Raw genomic sequence first — 27,652 nt, 5'->3', positions numbered from 1 at the left:
GGTTGCAGAAAGGCCCTGGAAGCAATACAACAAATGGTGTTTTGGGAACTCGGAGGCAGGAGGAAGCACTTCTGTCTGGAGGGACCTAAGAAGGCTTCACCATCCCTAGTCTGAGAGTTGGGACACAAGGTTCCAATACTCTGTGGAAGGATTTAAGTAAGTCACCTAACTCTTACTTTTTTGTAAAATGACCAAACTAGATTAAATGACTGCGAAGGTAGTTCCAGCTCTAAAATTATATGCTTTCATAATAATTAATTCTATGTTTACGTAAAACTGGAAATGTGCCCAAGGGTTTCTACAGGATGGCTCCATTAAAATAAGCACATTAAAATAGCAATCAAGGTGAAACATTAATTTCTGCCCTCATGAGGAAATTCTCTCTTCACTCTACATAACGACTGAATATAAAATTTAACAGACCACAACTAATTATTAACATCTTTATCACTAATTGCACCTTCATTCTTAGCTGATATGGTTTTGAATTCAACTGTGCTACAGTGTTTATTTTGCCTTTAGCCATTTCTCAACTAATCTTGGCAACACTTGGGACCCTGTTAATGATGGGGGATCTAGCACGCTGCTTTAAGAGATGCAATTAAGAAGCTGGTCTTAAAAATATATATAACTTGGATGTAATTTGCCTTTTTCTTTCTTGTGGTAGGCCAGGTAAAATGAATGACATCATGCAAAGACGAAGGAAAGAATTTCTGTGGTGTGTGTCTTTTTGGTTAAGACCTGAAAGGCTACCAAAAATTTTAGCCTCAAAATAAGTACGGGGTGGAGACCCCAGCTGAGGGTATTACAGAAATGAAGACACATGGAGCAGTGCTTCTCAAACTTGAATGTGCACAAGAATCATGGATCTTGTTAAGAGGCAGATCTGATTCAGGAGGTCCAGGCTGGGGCCTGACATTCTGCATTTCCAACAAGCTTCCAGGTGATGCTCTTGCTGCTGGTCCACAGACCCATCGCTTTGAAACAAAGTCATAGAACAGAATTGAAATTCCAAACAAAAGGGTGAGAATTCAACAACAAAATTTACCACTTTCAGTGGAGACAGATAGCTATAACATTTTTTTTAAAAACCTCTGAGTTTGTGACATATACAAAAATCTGCTGGCCTGGGCCCGGCTGCACTGCCGCAGCTCATCCAGTGAGAGCCGCTGGACCAGGACTGACTTGCTCTCACTCCTGCAGAGCAGAGGAAGCTGAGGGAGAACTCACTGTTGGCTGATGACTTGTGTAAGCGTCTTTCCACAGGCTGCCCATCATCGCTGAGGGCGTAACATATACACCTGCAAATGTATATTTTTGTATTCACATTGCCTTATGGGAGGCTCTGCCTAAACTGGAGAACCATTCATAATTTTATTTATTTATTTATTTTTCCCCCAAAGCCCCAGTAGATAGTTGCATGTCATATCTACACATCCTTCTAGTTGCTGTATGTGGGACGCGGCCTCAGCATGGCCGGAGAAGCGGTGCGTCGGTGCGTGCCCAGGATCCGAACCCGGGCCGCCAGCAGCGGAGCGCGCACACTTAACCACTAAGCCACGGGGCTGGCCCTGGAGAACCATTCGAAACCCACACAAACAGCAACACCATTGGAAAGATAATGATTTGAAAACAAATGACTAGCTAATTCTGATAAGCAGACTCAAGAGAATGAGAGGCCAATTAGGGTGTGATTATGAGAGAGATGATTTCTGTATACTTGACTCAGAACACTTGGACAAGCAAAAGATGCATCCCCACTTGGCCAAGAGAACGTGTGTTTTCCTTACGGCAGTCAGAGCTAATCATTCTGACGGTTCAGAAGGGCCTCTTCCCACCAGGACAGAGTCCATCTGGCCACTTGCAGGGGGGCCTCCATGAACTGGGCAGATTTACGCAGAGTTGAGATAATAAGCACAGACGTGGCCGAGGGAATCTGTGGGGCCAGTTAACCCTTCCAGGGGAGCATGCGGTAGGTGCCTGGGGGGCTGTGAGGTCAATTAGTTCTGCTTGGTCTCCCCATAACCTATCTTTGGGATTTTACTCCAATTCCACACTTGTCAAAGCTCTGGCTAATTTTGGAAGGTTGGACCTCGAGAAAGAAATGAAAAAAGCCCAGTTTGGGATCAAGGACATGGGTGTTAGCATAGCATGGTGGTTAATGACTTGGACTCTGAAGCCAGGTTTCCTGGGTTTGAATCCCAGCTCTGCCACTTACTAATCATGAAACTTTGGATAAGTTACCCAATCTTTTGATGCCTCAGTTTCTTCAAACAGGGCCAGGACAGGAATGAGGCCAGTGACGCACATAGGGAGCAACATTTAAGCAGACACTCTCAGGGTCGTGCGAGTGCTGATCAAACCTGACAGTGATGTCTCCTTAAATGCTGTACCCTAGGCCCAGTCATGACCCGGTATGCATTTATAATAAATATGATAACAGTACCTTACTTATTGGTTGTCGTAAAGAGTAAATGACTTAGTAAGAGCAAAGGACTTACACAATGCCTAGGATAGAGCATGCATCATACAAGTATTTGCTTAAAAAAAAAAAAAGGTCTAGCTTGGCCACTGACTAGCTCTACAAACTTTGGCAAATAAGACACCCTACAAAATGAGAGTACACCCACTAGGATGGCTATAATAAAAAGGACTGATAATAACAAGTGTTGGAGAGGAGGTAGAGAAACTGAAACCCTCAGACATTCCTGGTGGAAATGTAAAATGGTGCAATCACTTTGGAAAACTATCTGGAAGTTCCTCAAAAAGTTAAATGTGGGGGCCGGCCCGGTGGCGCAAGCGGTTAAGTGCGCGTGCTCCGCTGCGGCGGCCCGGGGTTCGCTGGTTCGGATCCCGGGCGCGCACCGACGCACTGCTTGGTAAGCCATGCTGTGGCGGCGTCCCATGTAGAGTGGAGGAGGATGGGCACGGATGTTAGCCCAGGGCCGTCTTCCTCAGCAAAAAAAAAAAAAAAAAAAGGAGGAGGATTGGCGGATGTTAGCTCAGGGCTGATCTCCTCACAAAAAAAAAAAAAAAAAAAAAAAAGTTAAATGTGGTGTTATTATATGACCCAGCAATTCCAATCTTAAGTATATACCCAACAGAAATGAAAACATATATTTACACAAAAACTTGTACATGAATGTTCATAACAGCTTTATTCATAATGGGTAAGAGATGGAAACAATCTACATGCCTGTCAACAGGTGAATGGATAAACAAAACATAGTATAGCCACAGAACGGATTATTATTCAGCCATAAAAAGGATAAAGTACTGATACACACTACAACATTGATGAACCTCAAAAACATTTTAAGTGAAAGAAACCGGACACAAAAGTCCACACATTGGATGATTCCATCATTAGGAAATGTCCAGAACAGGTAAATTCATACAGACAAAAAGTAGATTAGTGGTTATCAGGGGCTTAGGGGAGGGCAAAATAGGGAGTGACTGCTAAAGGGGACAGCGTTTCTTTTTTGGGGTGATGGAAATATTCTGTAATTAGATGGGGTGATGGTTACGCAACCTTCTGAATATACTAAAAACCACTGAATTATACACTTTAAATGCTGAATTTTTATTTTAATATTTATTTAATAATTTTAATTATGTCTCAATAAAGCTGTTATTTTTTTAAAACGCGAGCATAAATAATTCCCGTTTTATCTGCTTACAATGATGTTGTAAAGATCAAATTGAGGTTACCGATAGAAATACATTTTTTTCGTCTGAAAGCAGTCTTTATCATTTGTTTTCCGTCACTTGTTTAAACAACCTTTATTGAGCAACTTCTGTGAATGTCTATTGAGCATCACGTGAAATGTTTTTCCTGCTTGTTCACATTTCCAGCCCTGACAACATAAGTAAATGCAGAGCCTCCCTCCCCCACAGTATGGCCCAATGACAAGAACTTGACAGTAAGGGTTCTGACACCAGGTTCAAGTCCCAGTTCTTCCAATGACTTACTACGGGTGTCTGGGGAAATTGTTGTTTCTTGAGATAATGGCTGCAAATAGCATTTTGGAAAGGGTAAGAAGCACATAAAATATTTTCCTTACAACACGTTGGCTGTCATCCAGGGGCTCATTATGTGTGATGTTGTGCAGCTTTGCGAGGTTAATCCTGACCAGTCAGCGTGAAGATTCAAACAAAGACACCACATCCAGTCTCCCTCTCCCCAACTCATACAGGTACCCTAGAAATATGTCATGTACAACCATCATCTGTAACTGACAACGCCCACATTTCTATTGCATGCCCAGACCCCTCTCCTGGGTATCAACCACATATATCCAACTAACCTCTAGACTAGAGTCTGCTTCTCCCCTGTGATGTGCACCCAAATCACCTGGGGGCCTTGTCAAAAAATAGCTTCTGATTCAGGAGGTCTGGGCGGGCCTCTAATTCTGCATTTGTAACAAGCTCCCAGGTGATGCCGATGCTCTGGGTCCAGGGACCACGCTTCGATAGCTCTACCTACACATTCCCACAGACATCCCAAACTCAACGCACTCAAGCCCAAATTCATCATCTTTCCCCCTACAAAATTGTTCTCCTTCTAGTTCTTCTTGTAGTCTCCATCGCAGTAGTTCTCAAACTTGAGCAAGCATCAGAATCACCTGGAAGTCTTGTTAAACCAGACTATTGAACCCCACCTGCGAAGGGTCTGATTCAGGAGATCTGAGGTGGGATCTGAGAATCTCCATTTCTAACAAGTTCTCAGGCGATGCTGATGCTGTTGGTCTGTGGACCACACTGTGAAAATCACTGCTCTTTTCACTCCCAAGTCCCACGCCACCCCCTGAAGTCAGCTGGCTCTTCCACTCTCCCCGCCTCCCTGTATGAAGTTCAAACTCCACGTCTTAGCCCCCCGGCCTGCACAACGTGGCTCCTGCCATATTTCTTGTCACAGCCCTGGCACTGCATGGACCACCCACACCACACTCCTTGGAGTTTCCCAACAGAACAACTCAGTTCATTTCTTCATGCGCTGCTCATGCTGTTTCCTCCTCTGGGCTGCCTTCCCCACCACCACGCCCTAGAACAACTACCTATTCACCTTTCAGGACCTGGCTGAAGCATTACTTCCTTGATGAAGCTTTTCTTGGTCTAAATCTCAATCCGACCCTGCACTCCATCGAATTGATGTGTTTCTCTTTTGTCCTTCCACGGGACCCCATGTAACTGTCACAGCACAATAAACTTTTACAATGCTTATCTGTTTGGTCTGCCTAGTTTACCAGACCATAGGCTCCTTGTGGGCATACATCTTATTTGTCTTACATCCCTCGAACTAAGTACAATGACTGGCACATAATAGGTGTTCAATAACTGACTGTTGAAAAACTGAAATAAAAAATGAACAGCTCAAACCACTGTTGCCAAAGGAAAATGTCCCCGTCTCATTATTGCATTTCTGTTATATGACATATTATATTTTATTAAAAGACTATTAAACTATTGTGGCACTGAGGACAAGGCCCCTTCCTCTATGTAGGAATAAAAGTCTCATCTATTGGGTGAGATCATTCCTGGTATCAAACACCCGGAGAAGAAACAGGTCCTTGGCATGGAAAGGAGGACCCAGAAGGGGCTGGGACTCAGCTTTATTCTCAAAAGGAGGGAAGAATTACGAGGTCAAGGGCGCTCCATGCATGCCTGTCAGAGCTGGAGAGCCACCCAGGCAAGGCTGTCTGTCAGCTGCTGGAGGCTAGAGGATGGCTTCTCACCTCTTTTCTTAGTTTCCAGTACAGAGTGGAACGGGCACACTGAAAACTCTGCCCTCCGGAAGCCACACTGTTTGTATTTCTTATACTCTCCATGTTTATTTCCCTTTTGTTTTTCCTTCGAGCTTAGTCAAGTCTCTGTGAGAGGTCCAGCCTCTCTCAGCTGTGCTAACATGAACCACACAGGGGCTATAGCATCCAACAGAGCAGCAGCCCCCAGGACCAGCCTGCGAGGAACCCCAGGAACCTGAGCCTGACAGCCCAGGGGCTGGGCAATCAGGCCAGTTGCCCCTGCTCAAGTGGCGAGTCTCCTTGTACTGCTTCATCTTGGAGGCTCTGGGCTTTATGGCATTTGGCGAGGTGGCATTCCTCACAGCTAGGTACCTGAGTTGAGTTGCTAGGTAAACAGAAATCAATTCTCCCACAGGGAAAAATGGAAAGAAGGCTTGTGAGATGGAAGATTATTTATTACTGGAGATAGCTCACAGAATCAGGGGTGGATAAATGCCCCTGTACTACATGTTATTGAGAAACTCTAAGATCCTATTGAATCTTACTACGTCTAGTGAATAATCTCCTTATGATTTAAAGGGATCCTCTTTGCCACATTGGCACTTTGCACTGTCATTATATATCAAAACTAAACTTTTTCCAAGCCAATGTTTTGGTGCTAATTTACCTGGCCAGTCTTAGTATCAAAGACAGGCCTGAGGAAGTAAGAAGCTAAACGTTACAGACTCCTAGTTACAAATGGGGATGCTGCATCTGAGAGCTGCCTCTACACCAGCCTCCACGATGAGCACATCCTCCTCCCTTTCTCCTCTCACTGAGGAAACAAAGCATTTCCACTTGGCACTGTCAGCTCAGGGTGGGGGGAGGGAGATGTGATTGCAATTACTATCAAGTGAAATGCTTTTTCCAAAATCCATTAGCATGACTAAATGCATTTTTTAAAGGTTTTATAGATATTTTAAAAGATACTGGGCAGCAGGAATCATAACTAGGAATTATCTTCTCAAGTGCTTATAGAAGTACACAGAGACATGGGCTCAAGGGTCCTCAGTGTGCCCTGTTGAACTGGCAGGACACCTGAAACAACCCTATAGGACAATGTTTTGAGATACTAGCCAGTGCATTTCTCCCTCTCAGTAATCCCTCCCCCCGCCCCGCCTCGAGCACAACTAGAATGACCTAGATGATTTCAGTGCCACAGAAGAGAAGACACAAAGATCACACAAGGAGAGAAAGGTTTCTTTAGAATTTGAAAAACTGGGCTTTGTTTGTCAAGAGCCAAAGCCTGGGGCATAGAGAACAGAGGTATAGTTTACACTACAGAATATGAAGAAGGTGCTATGACCTCAGAATTATATCCTCAAACCAAAGGAAATTAAGAGTTTGCCGAGCAGGCAGATGAGAGAAGAACTGAGAGGCAGTGACCAGAGATGAGGCCAGTATGCTCTGGCCTGGGCTGGGGAGCAACAGACACTCCAGATTTGTTTAGGAGCCTGAAAACAGAAGGGACCTGCAAACTTGTGGGGAAGCCTGAGTCCAACATGGCACCTGACCAGGACATGGGAGGGAGGGGCCCAGCTGAGTGCAGTTGGGTCATCCCGAAGGGGTCTCTGTGGTTCTAGCAAGAACATGGAACACATGGCCCTCAGCGACTAGATGACAGGAGAGTACACGTGGAGATTTCAGCAGGAGTTGAAAGGGTGGAAGGCAGCCAGTGAAGCAGAGCAGACACCTTGCTCCCTTTACCAAAACTGCACAGAAACCCCTCATCTGGAGACCCAGGTCACCCCCAGGGAGAGGGTAGAATGAGAGGAAGAGGAAGAATCTTGACTCAACTGAGCATAAACCCTGAATTGATAATGTTTACCATGAAGTGTCTGAGCATCTGAGTTTCCTGGAATTGGCAGTTTTCCTGCAGCAGAAGAAATAGAGGCTCATGAACCAAGTCCAGCTATAGACAAATAACTTGCATTTTGTATATCTGAGTTGTGATTATAAAATATAAATCCAAAACACAACCCATGCATCCTTAAGTAGGGGAATAAGGAGCTAGTTAAATTATGGTACGTTTAGATATTGGAGTACTATGAAGCTGTTTAAAAGAATGAGGCAGATGTGTATATATTGATAGAGAATCGTCTCCAAAATACACTTAAGTAAAAAAGAACAAGACACTAAAGACAATAAACTGAGAATATCCATGCTCCTGTTTGTGTTAAAAAAGAAAAAGAAAAGAGAAAAAATGAATACAGTATATGAAAATGCACATATATGCAGGATATAAATGAAACTTTGGGCAATGGTTTCCTTTGGGAAGCAGACATAGTGGGGTGTTGAGGCAGACTCATTTGTCATTTCTTATCATTTTGTACCACCATAGAAAAAATTTCTTTTGCCTTCTGCACAGATTTTCAATATATGAAAGTGATATTAAAAAGAAAAACACTAAACTGCTTTCCATTGAATTTTTTTAAATGTTAACTATTTATGGATGTGGGGAGGATCATAAGAAGCAAACACAGAAATCTCCCGTCAGAATGCCCATTAAGGCTGTGTCTACTGTATAAGAAACATCACAAAGAGAAACCAAGTCAATAACTTTAATACTTAAATATGCAGACATCTCAACTGGCCATAAAATACCATTTATAAATAAGTCATAAGCCCCAAAGACTGAGGAGACAGAAATAGTTAGGGGAGAAAATATTCTTCTGAGATGTCACTGTCAATAACTGAAAAGTCATATACTACCAGAAAGATTTTAGATCAGCAAAGGCCATCACCACCCTCACGCCCAGATGTAAACTGCTTTTTTGTGTGTGTGTGTGAGGAATATCAGCCCTGAGCTAACATCCATGCAAATTCTCCTCTTTTTGCTGAGGAAGACCAGCCCTGAGTTAACATCTATTGCCAATCCTCCTCCTTTTTTTTTTTCCCCTTTTCCTCCCCAAAGCCCCAATAGATAGTTGTATGTCATAGTTGCACATCCTTCTAGTTGCTGTACGTGGGATGCCGCCTCAGCATGGCCGGACAAGCGACGTGTCGGTGTGCACCCGGATCTGAACCTGGGCCGCCAGTGGCGGGGCACGGGCACTTAACCACTAAGCCATGGGGCAGGCCTGCAAGCTTCTTTAGAGTCTGAACATGCTTGGGCAACATGACTATGAAAAGAAGAGCAATGATTCTGTGACACCTAATCCAGTGTTTTTAGTGATGACAAACACCCCAGTGCACATTCCCAGGCTAATAGCATCCCCATCCATCAGGTACCCAAGTCAGAGTCAGGAACTTCCTGTACGTTTGACTTCTCTCTCCACTGGACTTGTCTTTCTAAACACAGCCCTAGGCATTACCCTCTATTTCAAAAAACCCTTGTGGCTCATTTTTGCCCAGAAAATAAAGATTAAATCTAGATGGTTTTAAAGCACATTTGGTTTGATGCCACGTTACATCCTTCATCATCTGGTCACAGTCTATCTTCCCAGATTCAACTCCACTCTTCATCTCCCTCCACCTGTCTCCTGCCCCCAACCCTAAACTTTCCAGGCGTAATGGATCACTCACCATTTCCCAAAGACACTGAGCTCTTGTGCCTCCCAGGCTCTGCCTGGCATTCTACCCTACCTACCTCTGAACTGGTGCAGCCTTCCAGGCCTAAAGTAAACATCAGCCCCCCGTATGATTCCCCCAAGCCGCTCCTAAGCAGTTAGTGCTCAAGAGGGGTAGTCTGCATGCCCCTCTGCCACAGCATTAACATGGTATCTTAGTAACCCTTAAGTAAAAGGCCTGGCTCCCTCACTAGTCTTCTATTTCTTCAGGGCAAGGCTTGTCAGTTTCTTCCTCCTGTGTGCATAATCCCTGAGACTAGCAGTGGGTCTGATCCAGAGGCACTGCAGGTTTGCTGAAATAACACATGTGACAGACCATAGCTTAATTGCTCAGTATTTTAACCAATGGGTCAATAAAGGCTACCTCTTTGGATCAATTAGTAGAGACGAAAAGGCTCTGAGTTCCAATAAGCAAGAAATCGAGGCAGCCCCACACATGTGGATGGGAAGCAAAGGGAGCTGGTGAAATCAAAAGTCCGTAGCCACTGGCCATCTAGAGAGACCTAAGAGCCAAATTTTAGGGGAGGAAGAATGAGAATGATCAGCAGCTGAAGAGCAGAAACGTGCATTCACCAAGGAGCCACATGATCCAAAGAAAGCTGGACAGAAAGGAGTCTGCAGCCTAAAACTGGAAAGAGAGCCCAGTGTTCCTAAAACTCGCCCTGATCACCTGCCAAAGGGAGAAAGGGGAGCATGTGCTAAGTTCAAAGAGGCTCTGAGCAAACGGTTTAGGTTGAGTGCGTATGTCTTCTTAGAAGTTCAGAAGACTGAAACTCCTGCCAGGACTGTTCCAGGCAATAAATTATCCAGTGTCTACAGAAGATAAGAAGCAAAACTCTGACCACTTAGGGAAACAAAAATTAAGATGACGAAAACAAAGCTTTCCTAGTGGCCTACTGTGCGGCACACACCATCACGCCCATTAGCCGGTTTGACCAGATCTGCTGCTGCTCCCCAGAAAGTATTTAAGGTCTGCATCTAAAGACCAGTGTGAGAATCAGCTGACAGGTTTGTTCTGAGCCTGGAAAGAGGCTTATAAGTAGGGGAGAGGTGAGAGGTGAAAGTGGAGGGAGAAGGGACACAGGAAGAAGTCTTGAATTTGCTCTAATAAAGAGAAAGGAAAGAGGTCTTTTCACAAATGGATTCAGGAGCACTGCTCTCTTGTCAAGAGGCAAGCAACCTAGCAAAGGAGCAGAAAGGTGGCTCTGGAGCTACTCTGAGTTTAAAAGGCCCTCTCTGCACCAAGAGGCTAAGCCTCAAGAAGATCCTATCCTCAGCGACCCACCCACTGGCCTTCCAGGAGATGAGGTCCATAGGGCAGTCCCTTTAACACCCCCAAATATAAAACTGAGTAGCAGCCTTCAGAACAGACCCAGTCCTTCTGGGGCAACGATCCCGGGAGATGACTTAACTCTGATTCCAGATATTGCCATCGTTGCTTCTCCTCGTCTAGAGGATCATGCTTGAAAATCAACCAGTATCCTAAGAACAGGTCATCTCAGCGCTCACTGGTGATGCTGTGAATCTGAGTGACCCTGAGTTTCCAAGACCAATCTTCAGGTGCCTTATTCAGTGTGCGCCCAGAGGGGTGGGATAAGGACAAGTGAGCGGGAGATCAAGGAAACCAATTTCAGACCAACAGAAAGCAATGGTGTCCAGTGGCTGCAGGAATGCCACTTACAGTTGAGCAGGTTATTCACTGCACATGAACACCTGGGTGTTGAAATCCAGAGTGTTCTCCCAGTGGGAAGATGAATCTGGCCAGAGGAAGAGGCATCTTTTTTGGATTCACACAAAGGCGAAAAATGAGCTGGTAAAGGTCCAACAGAGAGGCATTTCCAGTGAGATTACTCAGAGCAAAGATGATGGGCCCACCCTATTGTGTGCTGAGCAGGGCACCCCTGAAGATGAGGAGGGTAAGAGATGAACTGGGACAAAGGTGGTAACATGAGATGGTAGAGAGAGCCCAGGTATTCCATCAAACAGGCAAGATCAGCCACTCACTACCTGTGTAACCATGGGTAAGTCACCCCACATCTCATCTCCCGTGGTAAAATAGGGATAACAATGCCTATCTCATCTGGCTGTGGTGCAGATTAAATTTAATAAAGATAAAGTGCCTAGCACAGGCACTCAGTGGCCCTCAGTGGATGCTCATAAATGGCGATTACTATGATGGCTGTACTGTCCTGAAGGTGAGAGACACAGAGCCTCCAACCTTGACACGTGGGGACACTGCAGAGGAAGACAGCCAAATGTGGGCTGAGTGGCACGGAGCTGGCTTTGCGTGAGAGAACAGTAAATGCATTCATTTCTCCCGTGTAACTGAAAGGAGGCCTCCTAGGAGTCAGACCTATTGCTGGTGCGGGTTGTAATCTGAACCTGAGCTTCCCTCCAGGACTACAGGGGCTTAGGGAAAACCAGACGAGATTACCTGGGGGGCACAGTGCCTGGCCGGGCAGGTGCTAAGCAAATGTGAGCTCCTAACCCCTCTCCCCTGGGGACTCTCAAATAGTGCCCCCTGCCCCAGAGGCTGACCCCCAGCAGGCTGAAGCAAGCTGAAGAACTATTTTCTGTAAGTTCTGCTGAGTTCATGAATACAACAGCAATAATGATTATAACACAACTTACAGGTCTGGATCATCTTTTATGCGAAAGGTCCATGGAGGAAGCAATGGTATTTCTCTCATATTCTGGATGTTTCCCCAATCCAAATTTATTTATTTATTTTTTTTGTGAGGAATATCAGCCCTGAGCTAACATCCATTGCCAATCCTCTTCTTTTTGCTGAGGAAGATTGGCCCTGGGCTAACATCTGTGCCCATCTTCCTCTACTTTATATGGGATGCTGCCACAGCATGGCTTGACAAGCAGTGCATCAGTCTGAGCCCAGGATCCAAACCCATGTACCCCGGGCCACCAAAGTGGAGCACACGAACTTAACTGCTACGCCACCGGGCTGGGCCCCCCAATCTGAATTCTTATACCACTTTCTATGTACCCACTTACTATATATCACTTTCTTTTTCTCTTTATTATAGATAAAAAATATTTCAAGCATAATAATCACGTGTGGAAAATGATGTATAACTTTCTTTCTTGCCTTAGAGGAAGTTATTTAGGCGCAAGTCTATAACCCTCAGTTAACTGAAGAGGGATTGGTTCTAGAGTTTTACTCCATCCCCCCAAATATCTAGCATCGTGTATTTAAATAATTCAGGATTCAGATAGCAAAGATTTATTGAACACGTGCCGAATGTTTTAGGCATGTTATCCCATTTAACCATCACTGTAGGCAGCAAAGGGGGTCATTACACCTATTTTATATGTAAGGAAACTGAGTTTAAAAGATATTAAACAACCTGTCCAGACTGTAAATCTGTGTGAACGAATATTATTGTAATATTAACAAACGTTACTGAATGAATGAACGGTAAGCTCTTAAGGAGCTTAAACAGCTGCAATACAGTACAGCTTATAAATACAAATGCCATTCACCAAGGATTACAGGGATGACTGTTTGGAATGAGGATTTACTGGAAAACAGGGGAAAAAATTACTGTTTCCCTCCAAATCCAGAAAGAAAACGTTTTCAGCACTAGCCCACAATGAACTATGTTCCAATCACGGAGGAAAAGAGAAATCTTAGCTAACTGCTGGATCCACATGGCCCACAGGGGACAAATGTTTCTGTATGAAAAAGAGTCAGAAGGGAATAAAGAAAATATTGTGTGCCTGGAAGTCAAACCATAGAGAGGAAAAGGAAGGCTCTAGGGGCAAGGCCTGATCTTGACCTGGGCCTGACCTAGCAGGCATTAGGGTGAGAAAGGAGTCAAGGGGCAGCAAGGGACACTAACACAGTGGTTAAGAGCAGGGTTTAGAGCCAGACTCTGGTTGCAGACTATTCTGCAACCTACCAGCTCTGAGACCTCAGGCTTGTCGCTTTGTTTCTATAAGTACAGAGTTCTTTTCATATGAAAAAAGAATAATACAGACACTTGATGCATAAGAGTCCTTTGAGGTTTACCTCAGAGCCTTAAACCCCGTGTATTAGATTCCTAGGGCTGCTGTAACAAATTACCACAAACTTTGTGGCTTAAAACAACAGAAATTTATTCTCTCACAGTTCTGGAGACCAGAAATTTGAAATCAGTACCAGTGGGCTGAAATTAAGCTGTTGGCAGCACTGTGCTCTCTCAGGAGACTCTAGGGGAGAATCCGTTTCCTTGCCTCTTCAGCTTCTGGTGGCTGCCGGCATTCCTTAGCTTGTGGCTCCAATCTTCAAGAACAGCATCTTCAAATCTTTCTCTATTCTGTCTTCACATCACCTTCTCTGTGTGTCTGGGTATCAAATCTACCTCTGCCTATATCTTATAAGGACACTTATGGTTGCATTTAGGGCCTACCTGTATAATCTTGGATAATCTCCCATCTTAAGATCCTTAATCACATCTGCAAAGCCCCTTTTTCCAAATAAGTTAGCATTTACAGGCTCCAGGGATCAGGACCTGATATCTTTGGGGGCCATTACTCAGCCTACTACACAGTAAACCCTCAATAAACAGCAGTTCTGACTGACCTTGTTACTGTTAATAGAGATGAGCCAAGAGAACCATACATCCAGGAAAGGGCCTATGGATGGATAAGAAAGTGAGGACTCAGGAGGCCCCTGAGGGGCCATTAGCACTTTACCACCAGAACCAACAAGGAAGCCACAGCAGGTGCCCGCCAAACCCGCTCACATACAGGCAAATTAGCCAGATCCACATTATAGGCGCAGGGCGGCAGTGGGAAGAGTGGGGATGTTGGGGTCAGGTAACCCTGCCTTCAGATCCCACTCTGCCCCTTACAGGAGCAGGATGCTGGGGGCTTCTCTATCTCAGCTCAGTGTCCTCAACTATAAAATGGGGCTGCTCGAGGCTCAAATAACACGTAAATTTTGTGGTACATAGGAGGTGCTGTAAAAATGGTTTTCATTACTACGACTGAATCAGCAATGAGTGCAGGAAGGATGAGCAAAGGAAACGACAGCAATCCGTGCATACAGGAAATGTCCTCCTTCCCATCCTTGAAAATCTCAGGACACCGCCAGGCATGCATCCAAGGAGAAGCCCTGAGGGTCCCAGATGCAACATTGAGATCCCCCTTCTGGGACGCATCGTGGTCAGGCTTTTCCCTTAGCCCACCATATCCGTCTTCTGGAACCCAGAGTTATGAATGACTTGGAGAGGGTTCAATGGCAGCATTTTTATGGCAAAGGTGACCTTTGTTCTGATAACTAATGAAATACTTCTGACACTTAATGAAACGCCACAAGAAATGAACAAGGGCTCTTTGGAGCCTTGTCTGAGATCAGAGTAACTCAAGCTTAAAATCTGGCTCCCATCTTTCCTAACCTGCAGGCAGAAATGTACATACCAGCGGGCCCAGCTCCACTACACACTCTCTCCCTGAAAAGGGTTAGGGTTTCCGATTTAGAAACCAAAGGATATTAAAACACCATCTATCTGGTTAGCATCAACAGGTAACTTCTTGTCAAACAATTCAGGGACTAAGTGGAAATCCTGCTTCAGAGGGTAAAGAAACAAAACTTTCCTTGCAGGAGGAAAACAAAAAACACCAAAAACGTGGAGTGTGCATTTCAAACAGATGTACCTGCTTTCTCTGCATACTGCCCAGGATCACCAGGGAGGTTTTCCAAGGAGAAACACAGACAAGGCCAAAGATTTCTCTTCTCCTTGCCGTGTGGTTTCTGCCCCTCCGTATGAAACAAGACTCCCTAGGTATCGACTGAGGGTCAGGAAAACGGCATGTGGCTTTGTGAAGTTTAATTAACAGCAAGTTTTCCTACCCAGCATCATGAAGGGCCCACTTGGCTCCAGGGGCCCTCAGGACAGAAATAACATATTGCTCCAGAGTTATAAATGATGAAATGCAAATAGCCTCCAAGAAAGTGGGCAGGAAAGGAAGAGCTGAAAAAACAAATGATTCCTACCCGCAGCCAGGGACAGCTCCCTGGGGGAGGCGGGAACGGGGGCGGGGCGGGGTGGGGGAGTAAAGCCTGTGATCTAGGCTTGATCCCGACCGTCCTACTTCATAATCAAGAAACCTTTCAGGCAAAAACACACACACACGCACACACACACATGCAAACATGCACACCCTCACAAACATACGCAAGCACATGCACACACATACAAGAAATTACAGAAAGAGACACAGGCTCTAAAACACAAATTATCTAGTCAATGATGATAAAATAACCAAGCCATGTTGTTTGTGAAAAACATCTTCTGTTTTTTGAAGAACTCTTACAGCTGTTACCTCATTGACCCTCTCAACAGACCTGTGTGGTACACAGAGGACATACAGTCATCCACATTTTACAGATTAAGTGATTCCCGAAGGTCATCCAGTTAGCAAATGACGGAGCTGAGGCAGGAAGCGGGGTCTCATGACTGTAGCCCAGGGCTTTCTCCCAGGTAAGAAATGTGAATGCTTTCAACAGAAAAGGGCCAAGGCCCCGGGGGTGACAACAAGAGAAGGTCAGACATGTGGATGGCACTTGTAAGAAAAACTCACATTGTAAGACAGAAGTCTGAAAAGAGGGATTTGAAGGGTTGCAATGTCAATGCATCTCGAGAGAAGAAAACCCATCACATTCCAGAGCAGGTGTGAGAACCTGTCTGAGGGCTATGTCTCCCAGCCACCTTCCTCTCTTTCCATGTCTCTGGATGGCAGAACGTGATGGGACGTTTAAAACAGCAGGTGGGCCTCAGTAACACATCAGTGTCTAGCAAGCAACCTTACTGAATGGAACAGGATCCTCTATTTTACAAACATGTAAACTAAGGTCCAGAGAAATGAGGTGACTTGCCCAAGAGTAAAGCATTTGTGAGAGCTGAGACCTGGACCCTGGACTCTGAAGCTGGAATACGGAGCTCCTTATTGTACACCAGCAGCCTCGGGCATCTATTATCTTCAACTCTATTACCATCACTGTCCCTGACCAACACCGCATGCCCGAGGAAGAACACTGAAGGGCAGGGTAGGGAACGCATGGTTTTTCTCTTTTTTCTGGTTAAACAGTACTGCTGAACTTCCCACAGACAATAACCAGACACGACGTGGGGAAGTGGCTGGCAGTCTTGCTCACACAGAAATTGTCCTGTTACTTGGGTATTTTTAAGATGCCTGAAATGCAAGTACTATTATGGTAGGCTGGATAATGCTCCCCCTACCCCAAGATGTCCGCATCTAATTCCTAGAACCTGTGAATGTTACGTTTGTGGCAAAGGGACTTTGCAGGTGTGATGAAGTTAAGGATCTTGAGATGGGAGATTATCTTGGATTATCTGAGTGGGTCTTTATAAGAAGGAGGTAGGCAGAAGAGAGCTGGTGAAGGAGATGAGATGACAGAAACAAGAGGCTGGAGTGATGGGAGGAAAGGCCTCCGAGCCAAGGAATGCAGGCAGCCTTTAGAAGCTGGAAAAAGGAAGGAAACAAATTCTCCCCTGGAGCCCCCAGAAGGAACCCTGCTGACACCTTGATTTTAGACTTCTGACTCCCAGACTGTAAGAGAATAAATCTGTGCTATTTTAAGCCACTAAATTTGTGGTGTTACAGAATCAATGGGAAACTAACACACCTATCACAAAACTAGAGGAGCAAGTCTTAGCTCCCCAGCCAGTCATCCCTGGCTTCATGAGATTTAGAGATGGGGCAGCATAGCCAAACACCTTGAAAATCACAAGAGTATTAAGGAGAGAGACCAACTACACACTGGAGACATTGTCTTGTTTTAAAACAGAACAAGAGTTTGTCATCCGTCTTTATGAGGATTGTTTTTCTCAAAAAATTTCTAGCTCAATCCCCTTAGGACTGCTTGATAGACTTTCCCTGGAAAGGAGCCTGTGGGCTTCCCCAGTCTCGCCTGGACACTCCCTCATACACAGCCAGTGCTCCAGCCGCATCAGCCCATTTACAACTTCCAGAACATGAAAGGCTCACTCAAGACTCCAGGTTCCGCCCCTGAGTCTGCTTTCTGGGGAATGCCCTCCTCACTCTTGGACTCTGCTAAAATCCTTCTTCCTCAAAGCTCAGCTTTCCCATCATTTCCTCTGTGAAGCCTTCCCTGGCTCCCCGGTCCTCTCTTTTCCCCACTCATCCCTCCCCACACCCTAAGCAACCCTCTTAAGAGATCCCTGGGCACTTGGTCTTATGAATGTCTGTTTGCTTGTCTTCCTCCCCCACCCCACCAGCTTGAGCCCCTTGAGGACAAGGAAACTTTCTTGTTCCTCTTGTGTCAGCAAATCACTGCCATCTCCCATCCATACCAAGTACTTCCCCGCTCTTTCCCACCTGAGAAATGCAAACTCATCCTTCAAGGAAGTGCCCTCCACGATGAAGTTACCTTGATTCCCCAAGAATCAGCTCTGCTTCTGGCTCCCAGAGCCCTCTGATTGTCCCACTGGAAGAATACTCATCCCACACCATTATGGTGGGTACCCCTGGCTGCTTCGTCATTTGACGTGGAGTCCTTGAAAACACACCTCCTTCACCTGTCCACCCCTCTGTGTCTAGCACAGTGCCTGGCTCACAGCAAATACTCAAGGAATATTGACTGAATTAAAATGAAAACAAAACACAAAAAAGTAATGCTCAGGTCATCTCTATCAATTAAGCCCTACAATCCAGCCTTTAAAAGCAACTACCTTTATGTGAAGGCTTTGCGGGGCCAGCTTCTAACTATAGCGAGTTGGTGCTTCCCCTGGGCTTCCCACATAGACTTTGGAGTTCGTAGTGGAGACGGTTTTAACTGTGACTCTCTTGCCTTCCCTCTGTGCGACCCTGAACTAGACATTTTCTCTGGACCCTTGAGTTTGTCATCCATGAATGGAAGAGTACTGGTCTACCACACAAGTGGTAAGGAAGATGAGATAAAATGCTGGGTGTAAAAATGTGCGTGGCATGTGGGAGGCACCCTGCCACCTCCACTGAGTGCTTATGGGTGGCCCCACACTGTGCTAAGCACTTTGTACGAATTATCTAATTCACGGCAACACAACAGAGCAGGTATAGTATCATCCTCATTAGGAAAAAATTAAGCAATGTCGGCAGGACAGACGCACAGCTAATAAGTGGCAGAGCTGGGCAAAGAACCCAGACCTATCCGTTCCAGAGCTGAACTCTTCTCTATCATGCAATCTGCAGTCTCTTAGGATGTGTTAGCTCCTGTTCCCCTCATCATCTGAATGTCTGGTTAAAGAATGAAAACAAATAAAGACCAATATTTTTAAAAAATCCAGTAATTGAGAATTGACCACAAACTGCTTCTGAAATGCGGGTCTGCACAGCCTGGGCAGAAGCATCCCTGATCCAGGCAGACTACCTCCCAATGGGAAACTAGCTCCACTTCTCCAGGGGGTTTCTGGGAAGCCCACCCGCCGCAGCCTCTTTCTGACACCTGAGGGATATGACACACTCCACCCGATGGAAACAATGGCGGTGATCTCCACAGTTGTGAATTTCACATCCCAGGCCCCTACAACTGTCTCCAGTGGATGACAGTTCTCAACTTGGCAATGCCCGCTGGGGGAGGGGAGGCGTGCTCCCTATCTTGAAAATCTCTGAATTAAAGCCATCAAGCATCCCATTCCCCAGATTCCAGATGGTTCACATGTGTAATGATCAGGAAAACTGGCCTATGTTGGTGAGTGTAAGGAAGCCCACTGGGAAGGAAGGCCTATCTGTTAGCGGGCTCTTTGGCAACCAGAGCAGTGAAAACGTTACCTGAAGTCGTCTTCAAATAGGAGTGGCGCTGCTCTCACACCCTGCCTTTGTGGAAGCTAAGTTAAACTGGCCAATGGACATTTACATCAGGTTTCTGTAAGGTTCTGCACCTGGACTCTGGGCAGCAGGGACTCTCTCTGGATGCTGTTGTCACTAGACATTTTGGGAATGGGAAGAAATCTGTTTGGTTTTGGAGTTAGAAAAGGGAAGGTCCTATAGTAACAGGGGCTCCTTATAGCTTCCTCCAGTCTGCAGGGACCCCTTTCCAGAAACTGAGGTGGAAGGCTCTCCTACCGAGGAGTGTCTTTGGTGTCACAGGTTTGAGTTGCTGCACCACTGCATGCACTGCCTGACTTTACCTAAAGCCCTCCTCCACCCCGCCCCTCCCCCCTGAGCCATCACAAGGACATGACCTTGGGCACAGAGAGAGGGAGGACGTGGTTGAGTTCATTATAGAATCTGTTGGCCAAGACCTGCAGGCTGTAGGCTGACTCCTTGGCAAGTCCAGAGCCTCCCCAGGCTGCCAGTGCTCTGACTAAACCCCAGGGGAAGCCACTGTTTGTGGATGGCTTTTCTGAGCAAGCCACACGGCGAAAGGGCAGAAGGCAGGGTGCCCAGGCCCTGGGATCCTGGTTGCACCCAGGCTGTGCTCTCGCCCTCCTGGATTAGACCTAGTTTCTGGCTCCCTGTCTTCCTATGTGGCCCCAGTTCTCCACCTGATCCTTCCTACAGGACCAAGTCCTAACTGGAACTCTCTCACACACTAATATCCAGCCTTTAAACCCATAATGGGAGGTATAGGTACAATTCATTGAGCACCTATTATAGGCCAGGAAATATGAACGTATTATCTCATTTAATCACTCAACAATCCCATGTGACAGGTATTACTATTACTCTCATTGAAAGACGAAGCCCCTGAGGCTCAGAGAAGTTCAGTAACTTTCCTAAGCTCAGGATCCTTGGGAGAGCTCCAATAAATACTGACGTGATTTCTAAGGCTTTTTAGAGTGCAATTTGTAGTGTATATGTGTGTGTTTTAACGAGACAAAGGTCTGATATGGAAGCAAGTGGACTCAAGACATTTGCAGATATATTCCACCTAAGTAAATTCTACTTATTCATCAAGGTTGGGATGAAATCCTACTCTTCTGGGTAGTCTTCCCTGACTGCTCCATCCCACAAGGATTTCCCATCTTCCTGAACTCTGATCATACCTTTACTGTTTTCTGGCATGTGCAGTGTTTCATGGGTTTGTCACTCATCCATCACCACAGTGTCAGGCTCCCAAGGAGAGGGACTGCAGCTCCCAATTTTTTTGAACCCCCTTGGTACCTACAACTAGATGCAAAGACTTCGCTGGTTAAGGGAGCTGAATACTGCAAAGAAGAGACGCAGTTCACGTTAAGCCTTGACTACCAAATCCCCTCCACTCTTCAAGAACTGGCTCAAACCTGCTGGAAGCAAGCAGCATCACTTTCAAAAATACTCACTTCAGGGGGCCTACCCCGTGGCCTAGCGGTTAAGTGTGCACACTTCGCTGCTGTCGGCCCAGGTTTGGATCCCGGGCGCGCACCTGATGCACCGCTTGTCGGGCCATGCTGTGGCGGCGTCCCACATAAAGTGGAAGAAGATTGGCACGAATGTTAGCTTAGGGCCAGTCTTCCTCAGCAAAAAGAGCAGGATTGGCATGGATGTTAGCTCAGGGCTAATCTTCCTCACAAAAAAAAAAAAAATACCCATTTCAGCGAAAAGAAATTTAGTGCTGAACTCCAACAGATCTACTTAGAATTCTGGTTCTGTTGCTTCTAAAGTGGGTGATCTTAAGCAAGTTGCTTCATTCTTCCAACCCTCAGTTTCCTTGTCTGTAAAATGTGAATAAATATACCTGCCTCACAGGGCTGTGTGAACTGTAAACGTTAGAGCACATTTGATACAGCACCTGCACCTAAGACATGCTCCAAAATGGTGGCCACTATCATTGCCGTTACTATTTCATCATACTGCCTCATATGGAAGGCATTTACATACAAATCTTTTCTAACCTTCTAGAGCAGTAGTTCTCAAACTCTGGAATACATCAGAATCATTTAAAATGAAGCTACCTAGGTCACACCACAGACCTACAAAACAGAATCCCCATTGGCAGGAGAAACAGTGGGGACTCGGTAGCTCCACGTTTTTTGTTTTTTTTTTGCAGGGAAAGATTCTCCCTGAGCTAACATCCATTGCCAATCTGCCTCTTTTTTTCCCTCCCCAAAGCCCTAGTGCATGGTTGTATATCCTAGTTGCAAGCCCTTCTAGTTCTTTTTTGTGAGCCACTGCCACAGCATGGCAACTGACAGACAGGTGGTGTGGTTCCATTACCAGGAAATGAACCCAGGCCGCCGAAGCGGTGAGAGGACCAAACTTTAACCACTAGGCCATCAGGGCTAGCTCAGGGTAGCTTTTAACAAGCCTCCCCACCCCACTGCAAGTGACTCTGATATGTGCTCACCAAACTTGGAAACTTCTGCTAGACAATATTCGATTCCCAATTTATTTTCCATGGAAACTTGAGGTTCCAAAGAAGTACCTCCAGACCCATAGTTCCCAACTTTGTCTGGATTGGAATTATATCAATGTCTGGGCATAATCCCTACAGATTCAGATGTCGGTTTAGGATGTGACCAGAGTGTCAAGATTTCTAAAAGATGGGCAGAGGATTCTAATGGTCAGCCAAGGTTGAAAACCACTGCTCCATTTGGATCTAGACCCTGGGTTTCTTTAATGATGCCTCTGAGGCTTGAACCACAGCAGCTCAGCTTTTGTCTTTGTGACAAACCGAGCCTCCACATAAAACTGATTTTGCAAAAAGGATTCTTATGCTTAAAAAAAATAGTAAGTTTGCAACCAGTTGCTCTAGTCTGTCAGTAAGAGCCTTGAGGCCCCACAACCTTTTTTTCCACCTTTGTGTCGGTCACAGGGCCTTACAACAGAGTAGATGCTTAATAAATATTTGTTGGAAGGTTGAATAGTTCTGTTTTATTTCTTACCTGGCTCCAATTAAGTTTTCAGTTGCCTAGCATAACAATCTAACAGTTTCTTAAACATCTAAGCCCTAATAGCCTTCGCCTCAAACCTCAAACCTGAAACAGAGAGTGGGGCAGACAGCCATGCACAGAACATGCTGACATTTCTTGGGGGGTCACATATACTATGCAAGTTCCTAACGACTGATAAATAGCAGCAAATGTGATTTTCGTCAGCTGGGAAGAGCGTGACATTTGTCAGCAGTGCGGGCCTCCCAGGCTAATATTTGGATTGTTTCATCTGAAACTGTCAAATTACAAGAACATGATAAAAACTTGTAGGAACTTCATAGTAAACAGTAACTGGCCCCTTGTCAATAAGTTAGAAGAAAAAAATTTCCTGCTGCCAAAACGCATGGGCCGGAATGCCTGCAGCCCAGGCCCGCAGCCAACAAGGGCCTGTTCCCTGGGCAGCTCTCCTAGGTTCTCAACCACAGAGGCTGTAAGAGAAACCCCCTAGTACCCCAGGGATCTGGGAGCCAGCAGCACCTTTGAATCTCAGCTTTTCCAAGGCTCTAGGACTCCAGGTAGTCGGTTAACCTCTTAGGGCCTCAGATTCCTCATGTGTAACATTTCCTTCAACAGATCCTTAGGGCCATAACTCCTGGGTTCAAATCCCGACTCTTCACATACTAGCTATGTGGCCTTGGGCAAGTTACTGCACTTCTCTGGGCCTCAGTTTCCTCACGTCTAAAATGGGGATGACATTAGCATCTATCTCATGTCAATATAAAGTGACAAGAACAGTGCCTGGTAGAGAACAGGCATTCAGCAAGGCTTAGCTACTACAAATCTGCAATTCTGCAACCAACAGTTTGGAAAACCAAGTGTTTGTCTTTCCTTTTTTTTTTTATGTTTTTGTCAGTTTGGTGTCAAACTCATTGGGCAGCAAATCTGACCTTGACAGACATTAAGCTATTTATGGTCTTTTTTATCCTGTTTTTTATCTTATCATGTTTTACTGCAAAACATGGGATTATGGGATGCTGCCCCACAGCACAGAAGGAATGCCATTAATATGTGAAATATGCCCTGAATTATCTCTCTACAGTCTCAACAGTTCTGAATTCTAAAACACGCTGGCCATAGTATTTCAGATAAGGGACTAGGGAGCTATGCAATTAGGGGTTGTGGTTGGGATGAAAGGAGAAAACATGTCAGGCCCTCGGCATTAGGAGTGGTAGCAGACCCCCAGTCCCAGAGCGACGATGGCGGGAGCTTGGTTTCTACACAAGAAGAGAGAAAGAAAGAAGCATCCTCTCCCAGCTGATCTTTCTCTTTCACCTTCCCATTGACAGGACATGCCAGGCCTTGGAACTCACAGTTCTTCACCTCTCTATTCTATCTAACCAAACTTGTTTTATTTTTCAGAACTAGATTAAAACACATTCTCTGTGAAATGGTCCTCTCTCTCCAAACTCCTACTGACCAGGTCCAGAGCACATAGCTGGGGAGAATGGATGGGTTGCATCTCCTCACCTCCAGGTGGCTGGCAGTGACAGTCCACAGCACAAGGCTGAGAAGGACTCTCATGTAGCATCTAACCACAGTGGGAAAGGGCAGCCCTCGATGTTGATGTCTGAACTGCAAGTGACAAGAGGGGTGAGGCAGCCCCCCTGACATGCACGCACTCTGCCTGGGATGGGCATTAACTTGGCTTGATGACTAAATTATACATTTCTTAAGCACATAGACCATATCTTACACTTTTTGTTCTTCCTGTAAATATTTGTTTGTTGTTGTTGTTATTGCTTTTGTATTATTAATACAAAATATATTAACATTCTCTCAGATTCTGTCATGGACCTAGGACACCCAACAAATACTGTTGAATAAATGCTGAGTAATCTGTAAATATCAGTTGATTAATTCACTGACAAGCTCTTCTCAGCCCCTATATTCCTACCTTTCCCATGGGCACTGCCTAGTTGGGCATATTTATGCTCGCCTAGGCATGGGAGGCTTTTTAGAGCTACACAACTATTTTGATGCCATCTCTAGAGTTTATGTTTTATTAAGACTCTAAAAAATGTCTAGGTCCTTAATTAGACATATCCTTAGACAGCATGTTCACTCAAAATTCTTTGGAGAAACTTTCTAGCAAAGTTCATAGAATCCTGAAATCCACAGCCTGGAAGCATCTAAGACTCCAGACATTCAACTTGTCCAAGGATTCGAAATTCATATCAGCTCTTGGATTAGAAGCCTCCTTGTCTTGTGTCCTCAGCTCAAACCCACACAGCCTGGAGCCAAAGATCTCCCTTTTCCCCTGCACCAGCCGAGCACCAGGCCGAGGTCTCCCAACTCCCCATCCCCTCCTACTTTCACCCCTGGGCAGGGCCTCCCTAAAGTTGATGCCTAAGGGCATTCCTAGAATTAGCTTCACTTTGAAGACTATTCAGAACCACAGCGTGAGGGGGAGTGGCTTCAACGCTTTAAAAGGCTGCAAAATAAACCAAAACATGAAAGGAGATGTCTGGAGCCAAGAATTCCTCCCCACTCGGCAGAAGCAATGCATTAACCGTGCAAGCTGTAGTGCAGAGCAGCGCGCGCCGCACATCCGGGCAAAGCTAGCGACAGGGGCAGTGGCGGGAGGGCGGATCAGGAGGGCGCGTACCTTCTTTCCCCCGTCGGTTCGCGGCCCCGGGCCTGCGGGTGCCGGCTGCCCCGCAGCACCGGGCCCTGGCGGCTGGCGTTGAGGCTGGCCGGGGCGCGCGGCTCCTCGCGGCTCCGGTGCAGCGGTACCGACGTGCGCACGGCAGACACCACGTGGCCGGCGAAGGCGCGCGCCGGGGCTCCGGGCCGCGGGCCACTGCGCGCGCGGTACGAGCCGGGCAGGCAGGGCCGCGTCTGCTCCATCACGCCGCCGCTGCAGCTGCGCGAGCAGGCCGACCAGGGGCCCCAGGCGCCCCACACGCCCGGGGCGCCGCCGCCGCTGTCCTCCGGGGCGCCTTCGGCCGCCGCCACCAGCCGCTGAGGGACCTGCGGAGACAGAGGCCGGTTAGGGGGCCAGAACACCCGCTCCTGCTTCACCCTCAAAGGCCTTGGGTAACCTGAAAGGCTTGTCCGTTAGGGACACGTAGGCACAGGGCCTGTTTTAAAATCTGAAGAACAAAATGAATATAATCCAGCCTAGGTTATATTCGTCTTTATACCAACACTCATAAAGTATAATTTTATTTATTTTTTAATGGAGAAAGGGACACAAAAGCAAAATGCCTAGGGCACACAAAAGTCATCATTCGGTCCTTGCTTTGGGCGTCATGGCTTTGGAGAGTTCAGCATGGCGCCCTCACCTCTTACCCCTCTTACTCCTGTGGCTTACCCCCCAGGAGTGCCCCTCAACCTCCTCCGGCTTAGGTCGTTGCGATTCAGGGCACAGGGACTTCCCTTAAGCTGCTGGGGAGGCGCGAGCCCTGTGTCTCCGCGCGGTAAGGGCAATGGGAGCACTGGGCTTAGAGGCCCCGCTATAGAGCCAGGTGCCTATGGTCACATCCCTGCCACCACTTCTAGCAGTGTGACAGGGAAGTTTCTGAACCTCTCAGACCCTCACTGTGTTCTAAAGAAAGATGGGACTTCATAGGATGTAAGGAGATTTGAGTTAATCTCCTTGGTCATCCATGTGCATACCAGGGAGCTTGGCACTAAATACATATTTGCTAGTAACCATAATGATAATTTTTCCTGCTTCCATGGTGAATCAGAAGAGGCGAAAAGTGTCAGAAAGTTTTACAGTTCTATCCAGAGGGTGATTCTACACGCCCATTTATTTAATTGGCCATTTCACAGAGACCTACTATGCCAGGCATGGTGCCAAGCGTGGGAACTGCTTGTGAAGGAACACAGTGTTCCGTCATTATGCAGACATGCTCTGAGCACCAGCTGTATGCCAGCACTGAGCTAGGCCCTGAGGACGAGGAGAAAAGCACCCCAGGTCCACACGAATGGCTGGACCCAGCAGCAGAAGAGCTCTGTGCAGCTAGTACAAGACTGGGGGAGACTCCTGGGGGACTGGCTGCCCTGGCTGGGCTGGGGGAGGTGGGGGGTGGGGGGTAAGGGTTTAAGAAGGCGTCAGAGGAGGAATCACATAATAGCTGTAATTATTCAGGCGCCCACTCGGTGCCAGGTGCCAGATAACGCGGGTAATCTCTAGTCCTCACGGCAGCCCTGGTACTACCATTCTCCCCTTTCAGAGGAGAGGTTTCACCACTGAGGTTCAGAGACGTGTGACCCGCCCCTGTCAGGCCGCTGCAGCAGGGTTTGGACTCAGCTCCCAATACCTGCAGCTCCAGCACTCCCTGCTCTCTCCCAGCAGACAGCTGCTTCTGCACTTCTGGATCCTTCTTCTGGAATGTCCCTCCTACCCATGGGACACTGAGCAACACTGTGACTCTCCTTAGAATGTGGGTTTTCAGTGAACCTCGGCCTTTCATCTGAAGTGCAAAAACGCCTCCAGATTACCTTGGCTTTTGGTTTTTTTAGATCTTGGTTTTTGGCAGTATTATTCGGCCCAAGAACTCTAAGACCTTCTACAGCTGCCCTTCCCCTTTGTCCCCAGAGTAGCCCTGAGTGGTGAGAAGGTCCACGGACTGTCTTCCCCTTCGTGTGGAACAAACCTGAGAAGGCTGAACTCCTTCATACCACATGGAAATGAGAGACGGAGCTAAGTTTACCTCAGAGGGTGGCTCTGAGGACTTGATGAGCAAACCCACCTGAAGTGCCTGAGGTAAGTGCTCAGTAAGCGTTGGCCACTGCTGTAGCTGGCACTGTAGTCACTAAAAGCGAGGGCTCAGCTCTTAGGTAGAGTCCTTGCTCCCAGGTAATCAGTCCTCCTGAAGTCATGGGGCTTGTTTCATTGAAACCACTTTCCTTGACTACATTCCAGTGCACAGGGTGGTCTCTGGGTGACCTTTATAGCTTAAGTTGCGCTCCTGAAAGTTCAGGGAGTAACTGAGGCAGGATGAGTGAGAGAGCTGAGGGAACCCAGGGAGCAAACAAGTGTCTAACCAGAGGGTCAGGCTCAGAGCTGGATGTCAGACAGCCAGGCAATGGGAGCCACGATCAGAGAGCCAAGGCAAGAGGTCAGAGGTAACGTGGGGTGGAACCAGCAGGAGATGGGGTCAGAACAAGGGCAAGACAGAAGGTTCGCTGACAGGAGGGCTGCCATTCCTTACCGCCAGTGTGTGGGCAGCAGGGACGGGGGGTGGGCACAGGAATAGCCAATACATTCAACTCATCACTACTAAATTGGGGACCCCAGAGAGAAGGCTATTTGCCTGCTTATAAATACAAAACAAAACAAACAAGCTATTTTTCTTTCTTTTCTTCCCTTACATGCCCTGATTTATTAATATCAAACTAGTGGTGGATTCACTGAGGTGGTTGGAAAAAAAAAGTGCCTAATCAGGCTACAGTCTTGATATATAAAGTAATCTCT

The 27,652-nt window shown here is 46.5% G+C and overlaps 1 protein-coding gene across 1 annotated transcript in view; it reads right to left on the bottom strand.

The window, feature by feature from the left end:
- The window catches only part of THSD4 (thrombospondin type 1 domain containing 4), a 561,131-nt gene that overhangs the window by 446,914 nt on the left and 86,565 nt on the right, over positions 1-27,652 (bottom strand). The window contains exon 4 of the mRNA XM_058541977.1: positions 24,833-25,197. Within this exon, the coding sequence (XP_058397960.1) occupies positions 24,833-25,197 (365 nt within the window). The remainder of the gene's footprint in view (positions 1-24,832; positions 25,198-27,652) is intronic.

The sequence above is a fragment of the Diceros bicornis genome, chromosome 5, assembly GCF_020826845.1.
Source record: "Diceros bicornis minor isolate mBicDic1 chromosome 5, mDicBic1.mat.cur, whole genome shotgun sequence".
Taxonomy (NCBI): Eukaryota; Metazoa; Chordata; class Mammalia; order Perissodactyla; family Rhinocerotidae; genus Diceros; species Diceros bicornis.
This window is presented reverse-complemented; position numbering and strand designations above follow the sequence as displayed.